General features: G+C 40.7%; 1 protein-coding gene across 15 annotated transcripts in view; it reads left to right on the forward strand.

The window, feature by feature from the left end:
* The window catches only part of eya1 (EYA transcriptional coactivator and phosphatase 1), a 287775-nt gene that overhangs the window by 163572 nt on the left and 112155 nt on the right, over positions 1-12048 (forward strand). For 12 of the 15 annotated variants that reach the window (XM_070891236.1, XM_070891238.1, XM_070891240.1 and 9 more), the window contains one exon: positions 10031-10120. The exons of the other annotated variants lie outside the window; for them this stretch is intronic. In XM_070891236.1, the coding sequence (XP_070747337.1) occupies positions 10031-10120 (90 nt within the window). The remainder of the gene's footprint in view (positions 1-10030; positions 10121-12048) is intronic. 15 annotated transcript variants of the gene reach the window in all.

Genomic DNA, 12048 nt, shown 5'->3' on the forward strand with positions numbered 1-12048 from the left:
AAATATTATTGGTTATTTTACTCATTTACTCACAAAGAGTCCACTCCAAAAGCACATGGTTAGCAACTATGTATATGGATTTCTAGAAGTTGTCTCACATGAAGCTAATTAAAAAAAATTCCAACATATAGTTTAAGATGAAATGTAGCAGCATAGATAGAACGTGGTTGACAGACAGGAAATAAATAGTTATGGCTATTGGATGTTGCTTAGATTGGAGAAATGTTGGAAATAATGTTCCCAGGGTCAATGATGGGTCTAGTTTTGGTCTCAATATACCTTTGTCCATTCACTCACCATCGGCACTTACCTACAAACTCATGCTAATGGGAACAATTGTGACAGATTAAGAAATTAACAGCAGGGTATACGTTTTCTAAATAAACCAATAAGGAGACACTGGCATCAATCAAAAAAACAGGCAGAAGTGACACCTTTTTAAAGAGGTACAACCAATAATGAAACAAACCATAAAAATAGGAAACATAAACATAAATAATAATATTATTTCCGGTGTCCAGTATACACTCCAGTCCCTGCAGTGTCCACTAGTTGTGAAACATAAGAACATAAGAAATAGGAGCAGGAGTAGGCCATTTGGCCCCTCGAGCCTGCTCCACCATTTAATAAGATCATGGCTGATCTGATCATGGACTCAGCTCCACTTCCCTGGCCGCTCCCCATAACCCTTCACTCCCTTATCGCTCAAAAATCTGTCTATCTCTGCCTTAAATATATTCAATGACCCAGCCTCCACAACTCTCTGGGGCAGAGAATTCCACAGATTTACAACCATCTGAGAGAAGTAAATTCCTCCTCATCTCAGTTTAAATGGGCTACCCCTTACTCCGAGACTATGCCCCCTAGTTTTAGTTTCCCCTGTGAGTGGAAATATCCTCTCTGAATCCACCTTGTCGAGCCCTCCCATTATCTTATATATTTCGATAAGATCACCTCTCGTTCTTCTGAACTCCAATGAGTACAGGCCCAATCGATTTAACCTATCTTCATAAGTCAACCCCCTCATCTCCAGAATCAACTTAGTAAACCTTCTCTGAACAGCCTCCTATGCAAATATATCCTTCCTTAAATATGGGTACCAAAACTGTATGCAGTACTCTAGGTATGGCCCCACCAATACCCTGTACAGTTGTAGCAGGACTTCTCTGCTTTTATATTCTCTCCCCCTTGCAATAAAGGCCAACATTCCATTTGCCTTCCTGATTACTTGCTGTACCTGCATACTAACTTTTTGTGTTTCATGCACAAGGACCCACAGGTCCCTCTGTACTGCAGCACTTTGCAATTTTTCTCCATTTAAATTATAATTTGCTTTTCTATTTTTTCTGCCAAAGTGGATAACCTCACATTTACCCACATTATACTCCATCTGCCAAATTTTTGCCCACTCACTTAGCCTGTCTATATCCCTTTGCAGATTTTTTGTGTCCTCCTCACAATTTGCTTTCCCACCCATCTTTTTATCATCAGCAAACTTGGCTACAGTACACTTGGTCCCTTCATCCAAATCATTAATATAGATTGTAAATAGTTGAGGCCCCAGCACAGATCCCTGTGGCACCTCACTAGTCACTGTTTGCCAACCGGAAAATGACCCATTTATCCCGACTGTTTTCTATTAGTTAGCCTCTATCCATGCTAACATTTTACCCCCAACCCTGTGAACTTTTATCTTATGCAGTAACCTTTTATATGGCACCTTATCAAATGCCTTCTAGAAATCGAAATATACCACATCCACTGGTTCCCTTTTATCCACCCTCAAATGCACCGGCAGACACCACGTTCTCCTTCTCCAAGGCCACCTACGCGCGGACAAGACCATAGAAGAGAGGCAGGTGACCACCCTCACGGCCCGCATCCAGCCTGGGCCTGTAGATGACCTCCTTGGCCATGCACAGGAGCAGACCCACAAGGACGTCTTCCAAATTGCCCGCCTCCCTCTGCACCTTGTGGCCAAAAATCAGGACCATTGGACTAAAGTGGTCTCAAAAGTTGAGCAACAACCCCTTCAAATATTTAGAAGAAGGGCTGCAACCTCTGACATTAAGCAAATATATGGAGAACTGTCTCGTCCAGGCCACAAAAGTTATAGGTGGCCTGGGAGTCCGTTAAATAACTTTAAAAACCTATTGGACAGGACTGCTCCGTGCAACACTCTCCACCCCAGATCCCCAATGGTGCAGGCCAGGACTCCTGCATAAAGAGTCCTGGAGTCCCCTGCCTCCATTGGATGGCATGATGACACACCAACTCTGGATGGATGACGAGAGCGATGAAGTGGAGGGTGTGCCAGAGCAGCCCATACAGGAAAACCCTCCACGCATAGTGGAATGGCAATGAGGGAATTTCCAAGCGACAGCTCAAGTTGTGAGGTGCAGGTTTCAGCAGCAGGGTATTTGATTAGCAAAGGATAGACATATATTAATTTGAAACATCCGAATTGGGCCACATTTAGCAATTGGTTAAATTACCCAAAATGGTTTAGTTCAGCTTACATTCAATAATGAGGAACATCACTCAGTAATAGCATGCTAGAGGAGAAGCAAGGAAGCACTATGGAGTGAGGTGTGAAGTGTGACAGGAAGCATAACTTTTGAAGTCTATTGCTAATACCTACTGTGTATCTGAGAGGCTGGTGATAAGAACACTAAGCCTGTGAACCTTGAGCCAAAAACACTGCTGATTGGGCAGCAAGTTCACAGTTCACCCAAACGGCTCAAGTTTCAGCTCGAGTTGCTCCTATTTTTTTGGAGCAACTAGTTTAGAATGGAGTACCTTAGAAATTGTAATTCTCGGCATTTAGTTTGCTCCAATTCTAGTGAGTTAGAATAGTTTCGTTTTCGAACAGTTTTTTTTTCCAAAAAGGGGCGTTACCAGCCGCTTACGCCTGTTTTGCAAGTTTAGGCAGCGAAAACTTACTCCAAACTAACTTAGAACAGAGTAAGTGTAGATTTTTATATGCTCAGAAAAACCTTGCCTACACTTATAAATCAGGCATAGGGAACGAGAGATGGAGGGGTGAGGGGGGGGGGGGATGTTTGCAAACATTAAACACTTCACTTTTACAAATAAAGAGCCATCATCAATAATAAATGATAAATAAATCAATAAATCAACCAATAAATCAATCAAAAAAAATTACAAAATAAAAAATAAATAAAAAATCAATCAATAAATAAAAATTTAAGTTTCTACTCACCTACTGCAGCACCGGGAGCCCTCCAGCAACGTGCTGGGATGGCCCCCTCCATCCCCAGTATCTCTCTCTCTGTCTCTGTCAGTGTCTCTCTGTGTTTCTGACAGTGAGGGGTGGGGGGAGAGAGGGAGGGTGAGAGGGGGCGGGGGAGAAGGGGGGGAGGGAGAAGGGGGGGAGAGGGGAGGGACGGGGGAGGGAGGAGGGGGAAGGACTGAATGGGAGGGAGGGGGGAGCTGAACGTGGGGGGGGGGGGCTGAACGGGAGGGATGGAGGCTAAACAGCCAGCAGGGAGGGAGGGAGGCAGAACGGCAGGGAGGGGGGGGGAACGCTGAACAGGAGGGAGGCAGATCTTCAATGCCCGGGGCGCCCATTCGGCCAGGGCTAGGGCGGCGTGCTTCGGGCCCCTCCCATGCAGCGTCGCAGAGATTCGGGCTGCGAGAAGCTACTGCACATGCGCGCACACTCTAGCGTGCATGTGCAGAGGTCCCTGCACTGTTTTCAGCGCCGGGACCTGGCTCCGCCCCCGACCCCTTGTGCTATGCCACGCCAAGGCTGAAGCCATCCTGAGGAGCTCGGAGAATCACAAGGTAAGTTTTCGGCGCCCTTTTTATTCCAGAAAGTCGGCGCACCTTATGGAGGTGCGCTGTTTTTACAGAGGGTGGAAACTTGAGCCCAAAATGTGGTGCATATAACACAAGTTTAAATCAATTTTGACAGGAATAACTCAACCTTATTCTGCATATTTCATTCTCCACAAGAATGATTTGAAAGATTAAATTGCAATGGGCTAGATTATCTTAGAATGAACTTTTGTTAAGCAGTCAACTTGCCAGAGTTTATAATTTTGTTCAAGGCTGATAAGAAAATGATGACTGCCTAAAACAAATCCCCAAGCTGTTCCTGCTGGAAGTGCATGGGTGGGGGTGGTGAGTGAAAACATGATTGGGTCTGCAGTCCTGCAGTCAAATAGCTTACCAACACTCACTGACAGGCCTCACACTTGAATGATGGCCATTTGGAGGAGGTGTTGGGGGAAGGCGGCAGTCATATGAGGAATGTATTCCAAAAATAAGTCAGTACCTTAAAAAGGAGGGAATAAAATTGGTTAGAAAAAATAAATTGTTTGAAACAAGCTAATTTCAAAAAGTCTTTTTTAATGCAGCTACATACTGTTTAGTCATAGATTGCTTTTGACACTTCTGGCTATTTTATGGGCATTTTCTGTTAGCCATTTCATTTTGTGAGTTTTCCTTAAGAGTGGATGTAGATGTTCTTGACCAATGTCTTAGCTGTGAAGCATAAACTATAAATAGGATAAGGTTCATCTGTTCTGTTTATCAGTTATCTCGATTGGCATCAGCAATTCTTGCACATAAACCTGACAGTTCAAACCAGCTGCATGGTGATTGGATTTTGGAAGCTGGGAAAAAAACTGACATTTTGTAGATAGCACTGATGACTGAAGGCAGGTGCACAAACTAAAGAGCAGCTGAAGCTTGACATTTTCTTGCATGGTTGCATCTGCAAATTTCCTGTACAGTTAGTGTTGTATCATACTACGCAAAAAAGAGACCTTGCAGTTGGTAGGAAATAAGTGGATTCACATTTATTTTTAAATACATACACAAGTAGGTATATATAGAAATAAAATAAATGCTTAGGGAGAAAAGTTATTAAAATACTGTGGCCTAAAAATTCCTGTGGTTCTTTTTAATTGATTCACAGTTTTGTTACAAAAAAAATAGGTGAACATAATCCTGGTCTTTTTATTTTCCTGGTAAGACTATAATCATTATTCATTGTAAGACCACAGCATGTAATCATTCCTGTTCTTCAACATTTTCTGAAGAGAGTGATTCAGTGAGGTAAAATTAAAAATGGCAATCAGCCTATGTTTTCAATCCACTCTCTTCTGAGCAGAACAGAGCTCTGTTTAGGGTTCTATACCATGCTGTCATTTTTCCTTTTGCTTAATCCTTACCCCCTCAAAGGTTTGTTCATAGTTCAACCACACCTTTTAAGAAAGTCACATTGAACTGCAAATCCTTATAAACATGTATGCATTGTAAGATTTTTCCTTAAGTGTGTTATTACAACTTAGAATGTTTAGCTTTCAATTAGTGGCTTCAACAAAAAAACGTGAGTCTAATTGAGCATAATTTCTCTCCAATCTACAGCAGCACTTAGTTCTCAATAGATGCACAATAAATTTTGCACCAAGCCATCAGAATAATTACAGCTTATTGGGCTCAAGTTTCGGCTCGAGTTGCTCCTATTTTTCTGGAGCATCTAGTTTAGACTGGAGTATCTTAGAAATTGCGATTCTCAGTGTTTAGTTTGCTCCAATTCTAGTGAGTTAGAATAGTTTCGTTTTAGAACAGTATTTTTTTTCAAAAGGGGGCATTACCAGCCACTTACGCCTGTTTTGCTAGTTTAGGCAGTGAAAACTTACTCCAAACTAACTTAGAATGAAGTAAGTGTAGATTTTTGTACGCTCAGAAAAACCTTGCCTACACTTTATAAATTAGGCGGAGGGAACAAGAGATAGGAGGGGGAAGAGAAGTTTACAAGCATTAAACACTTCACTTTTACAAATAAAAAGCCATCATCAATAATAAATGATAAATAAATCAATAAATCAATAAGTCAATCAAAAAAAAAATGTTTTAAATCAAAGAAGGCTGAACGGAGGCTGAACGCGGAGGGGTGGAGGGTGGGGGGGATGGCGGTGGAGGCTGAACGGAGGCTGAACGCGGGGGGGCTGAACAGGATGCCCTGTAGATCTGTTACAGCTAGTCTTTCATTCAAAATTCTTGCCTGTATTCCAATAATTCTACGTAAGTTTTCCTGAAATTGACAGTTTACCATTATAGTGTGCATGAAATAATAAATGGATAAACTGTGCCAAATATTTTGGTTCTGGCTACAAGTAATACATGTTCACTTTGACACTTGGCTTGACCAAAATCCATTAAATAATACATTTGCCCAAACTTTTCAAAAATCAAGATTCAAAGTTATAAAGCCATTAGCTTCTGCCCAGACAACCAGTCTTATTAAGAACACAACAATGCTAAACAGCATCATATACACAAAACACATGGCCAGAGAAGTAAACTCTTCACAACCGTATTCAATACAGGCTGAACCCAAAAACCCGACCGTAGGAGGCTCAATGTGGGGGGGCTGAGCAGGAGGCTGAACTGCAGAGCATCGGGCTGCGAGGAGCTACTGCACATGCGCGCACACTCTAGCGCGCCTGTGCAGAGGTCCCGGCACTGTTTTCAGCGCCGGGACCTGGCTCCGCCCCAAACCCCTTGTGCTGCACTACGCCGAGCCCGAAGATGTCCTGAGGAGCTCGGAGAATCACAAGGTAAATTTTCGGCACCCTTTTTATCCCAGAAAGTAAGGTGCGCTGTTTTTACAGGGGGCGGGAACTTGGGCCCTTAGAGACTCAGACCACTTAAATAAATCCTAGTTGCAGATAAAACACAATTTTATTCATTTGAAGCCTTAATTATAAGTTAATTTTAATTGAAGATATCAGACAAAGCTTTTGAACTTTCTTGGAGGCTTTCTTGTTGCTTTGGAAATGTGACCTGTAGAAACAATTAATAAATTCAGTGAACATCTAGCTCTTATTTCAAAACCAACCAAAGCAATATTTCAACGAACTTACCACTGAATGTATTACATCAAGGTTTATTTTAATGCTTGCTCAGACGTTTGTGACTTTCCCACTTTTCCAATGAATGATACTTGGTGGGGGAGGGGGCGGGGAGGGCGTTGGCTTACTATCCCATTTTTCAGCATGTACGGGGCTGTAGCGGGCCAAAAATTAAAACAAACTTTGCACTGATTTTGCATCTAACACCCACCTAATGCAATTTTCAAGCAGGCCTCAATTTAAGTGGCCAGCGCTCACACTTGAAATGGGTGAGTGCCAAATGCATTGTGTAAATGAGGATCCTACACCAATTTTAGGACCTGGATGCCATTTTGCTTGCCACTCACATTGCTATAGTCAGTTCCCCTACCATGGGCATTAGTCATCAGGAAGCCATTCATTTTCAGCGCATTTAAAGGAATTCTCAGCTGCTGTCAGGTAAAATGCTGGAAAGTTTAGATAGACATTTTGATTCTATTACATTGTGGTTTTTAAATACTTAGACCATTTCAAAGTGGTTGTAAAGCCTGTACAACATTCTCAACTCTTCAGGGGCTTCCGGCAATGTACATTTTCATCATGGGATTTATTCTGGCAATTCCACTCAGGCTAGAGAAAGAGGATGAGGAGAAGGATCATGAGGAATGAGTACATAGAGCTGGACCTACAAGGAAAACAAACCAAAGAAATCCTTACCCTCCCAGAGTTTGTAGGTCCAGGACAACATACCTGCACTTCTCAAAGGAGCAATGCATATGGAGGTTGAGCTTCTTTAGGAGGCTGTCATAGAGCTGTGTCACCTCCTGCAACAGGACCGATAACCAACTGCCAGATTTAGCACAGTGTTGCCTGTTGCAGTCAAGATCACTGCAGTCCTCAACTTTGCCTCCTGCTCCTTCTAGGCTGCCACAGGGGATATCAGCAACATGAATCATTCTGCAGTTCATATTTGCACACACAAAATGACTGAGGCCATGTTTGGCAGAGCACATACATTTATCAAATTACCTATAGACATCTGGCAGCAGCAGGATAGAGCCCCGGGGTTTGCTCAGATTACAGAATGTTCCTATGTCCGGGGCATCATTGACTGCACCCACGTTTCTATGCAATCATCTTCAGACAGTGCCTCGAGCCTAGAGAACAGTGAAAAAACTGTGAATGATACCTGCTCCTGTTTCCTACCTTCCCATCTGGGGCGAGGGCCTCATATTGCTTGAAACGCACCTGTTAAAATGGCATGGGGTGCGTGTGCAGTGTGGCTCTGGTGAGTGCCACGTTGCTGATATTTTAATTTGCTGCATGCCCTGTTTTCATCAGCCACAGGGAATTAAAATTGGGGCTCAAATACTTAAGTTAAAATCCCCATGAGCATAACTATGATGAGACCATCATTTTTCTGGGTACGGTAATGTTGTAAAACTTAAACCTTGATAATTACATAGACCTCACCCTATATTTTCTTTCTGTAAAGCTCATACAAGATTTAAGAGATGGAGAGGAGGATTGTTTAACAGGGCAGGAATCATAGATATCAATCTTGTGGTGGGTTGTGATTTTAAAAAGCACTGGGTCTTTAGTTAATTACGCAATAAATTGTATTTATTTTACTTTAGTTAGGAATAAGTAGGATTATCAGCACTCGTGAACTGGTACTAAAAATGATTTTATCTTAATGTGATTATTATATTAAATTCTGTTATGTTGTTGCATGTTCCATTTAGACATGACAGAACTGGGTCTCTCCCTGCTAACATTTTCCAAGAACATGAGAAAAAATCATTTTGTTTGGCTTGTTTCTCCAATCTTCCAACCTAAATATTATTACCATTACTGTTTCCTTTCATAGAAACATAGAAACATAGAAAATAAGTGCAGGAGTAGGCCATTTGGCCCTTCGAGCCTGCACCATCATTCAATAAGATCATGGCTGATCATTCATCTCAGTACTCCTTTCCTGCTTTCTCTCCATACCCCTTGATCCCGTTAGCCATAAGGACAATATCTAACTCCCTCTTGAATATATCCAATGAACTGGCATCAACGACTCTCTTCGGTAGGGAATTCCACAGGTTAACAACTCTGAGTGAAGAAGTTTCTCCTCATCTCGGTCCTAAATGGCTTACCCCTTATCCTTAGACTGTGACTCCTGGTTCTGGACTTCACCAACATTAGGAACATTCATCTTGCATCTAACCTGTCCAGTCCCATCAGAATTTTATATGTTTCTATGAGATCCCCTCTCATTCTTCTAAACTCCAGTGAATACAGGCCCAGTCGATCCAGTCTCCCCTCATATGTCAGTCCTGCCATCCCGGGAATCAGTCTGGTGAACCTTCGCTGCACTCCCTCAATAGCAAGAACATCCTTCCTCAGATTAGGAGACCAAAACTGAACACAATATTCCTGGTGAGACCTCACCAAGGCCCTGTACAACTGCAGTAAGACCTTGGTATTTGTATTTCAGACATTACTGTATTTTACATTTCAAATGGTAAATAATACACAGCAAGCTTTATTTCCAAAGTATTACCTTCTATTTTTAACTTTAATAAAAGAAAATGATTGATGACTGTATTTACACGTTAAAATTTAACTTGTATCAACTTTCAATGGATGTTACACACAGACAGGAATCATCAATATTACTGAGCACATTAACAGGGAAAGGCTCAGTTTTGTTTAGAAAATGGAGCTGATAATCATATAAACTAAGTATTGTTAAAATCTTCTAGGAAACTGAATAGATCCAAAAACTCGTCTCTTTCAAAGATGTGCATTGATTATTGACTTTAGCTCCACTTCTTTAGTCCACAGGTGTCCAAACTATAGCTAAACATAGCCTCGACCTCTAACAATCTGGCCAACAAAGCTCAGACAATTCTAAGCTATTTGGGCTGGTTTGTTGTTCGAATTTTATGGGGCTGTAGGTTGGGAAAGGCAGCTATTAGCATCTGTGGATAAATCCTAAATCAGAACACCAAAATCTGTTAGTATCAAAAGCTTGAGATTTCAAATTAAATTTTAAATCTGGCCGCTGATGATCCATACTATGCATCTAAGTGATTCAGAAAGACAAAAGATGAGGACACTCCTGCTTTAGCCGATGAATGCTGTTTCTTTATTTGCACTTTTGTTTGCAGGATCCACCTACATCAGTCTCACTTGGGCTACGAATGGAAGAAATGATCTTCAACTTGGCAGATACACATCTGTTTTTTAACGATTTAGAAGTAAGTGGTAATTTTCTTACGGCTGGACTTTATTATTAAATGTGACCCATGTCCAAAACAGCTCATTACAGAATGGTTTGCTTTATCATTGATAGGTGGTTGTATAGAAGAATGAATGAACTCAGCAATAAAGCTGCCTTTGTTCAATCTTTGGTTTAATTAATCGTTAACTCAAGAATATCCCTGAAAATACTTTATATGGTGAACGAGATGAAGTTTATTTTATTTGTTGAAGTTTCTCTGTGTTATGTTATCTGAATGGGGATTCCTACTGTTTACATTGGTACACAAATCTGCTATAATATCATGGTTAGAATGTACTGAGAATTCAGTTAGCCTCCCACATAAAAATAAAATGTTGTACATCACATTCGTATTCATATTGACTTCTAATATCCTAATGATTAGGTTTTTTGAGCACATTGAAGCTGAATTTGGGTTAAGGAACAGGTTTTAAGAACTTAATTCACATCGACACTGGTCCCAAATGAGTCAGGATGGACACAATATTCTGATATCTATTGATGGAAGATTATAACAGCTTTCAAGTTGTAGAGATTATCTTACATCCATTGAAAACTGACGAAAGTTTAGAGCCCATATTTGTTAATGTGAGTGCAATGTACCCCATTCCTCCAAATATTTTTCTGAGTTTTTATTTCGTTAAGGCATTGTTGATCCACTATTGCAGCTGGTCCTATTTCCGTCAACATAGAACTGTTGCGAAATTGAGTACAAATTTTCAGGTGGACAGGAATGTGCAGCTTTAGTCTACCAAAATGCAAAATGGTGGTTTTGCACTCTTACTCATTATTATAATTTACTGTTTTTAATTGCTTTATTATTCGTAGTTTGCACCATTTTAAAGGGGAAGAGACTATCAGGATACACAGCTGCTATTTTGCACATAACAAAATGCTACATCAGCAATAAAGTGAATGACCAGTTGATTGTTTCAGATAGTGTTGGTTGAGGGAGTAATAATGGCACAAGGAGAACTTTCTGCTCTTCTTTGAATAGTCCTATCCACTTGAACTCGTAGATAGGACTTCAAGTTAATACCTTATCTAAAGGACAGCATCTCCAGCAATAAAGTACCCCGCAGTATGGCACTAGGATGACAGCTTAAATTATGTGCTAAAGTCCTGTGGTACTTAAACGCAGAACATCCTGACGCAAAAGGAAGAGTATTGAGCCAATCTGGCATTCATTGTATGTGGAGCATTTTGAGACATTTCTGAGAGATGTGTAATACATTATTTAAAGACAAATATTCCTTAGTTTGTAATATAAATCATCAGAATACTGCAAATATGTTATTTATAACTGGGCACGGTTGGACTGTCAATGACACAAACCAGATTACTGGTTCTGTAATTGTTTTTCCTGGTTTGATGCTTTAAACCAATTCCTATGATCACTTCCGGTAATCTTTAGACTGGTGGCATTTCATTGGATTAAAAATTAATCTCTGAAGACAATCTTCAGCCAATCAGAGATTCCCACCTCCAAAATGGATAGCAGCCAGGGGAAAAACATAAGAAAAAGTGCTTAATATATTTTTAAGTTAAAAGAGAATAATAGGGAAAATTAGTTAGAAATAAAATTAATAATATAAAGAAGGAAGAGAGAGAATAGGAAAGGCAATAAAAAGCAGAAAAGGGAAATAAAAGGAAAATGGTGACCCAAGTAATTACATAATTCACTTTAAGCATGTGTTGATTTTAGGCGCAGAATAACTATCCCAGAGAGTTTGGAATTCCAGGACTTACCGGTGGTCTAAAAGTTGATGATTCTCTCTCTCTCTTTCTCACACTCTCTCCCTCTCTCGCTTTCTCTCTCTCTCCAACACAATAACAGCAGAAATAGCTTCCATGTGTATAGTGTCTTAACATAGAAAAATATCCCAAGGTGTATCACAGCGAGAA

The sequence above is a fragment of the Pristiophorus japonicus genome, chromosome 1, assembly GCF_044704955.1.
Source record: "Pristiophorus japonicus isolate sPriJap1 chromosome 1, sPriJap1.hap1, whole genome shotgun sequence".
Lineage (NCBI taxonomy): Eukaryota > Metazoa > Chordata > Chondrichthyes > Pristiophoridae > Pristiophorus > Pristiophorus japonicus.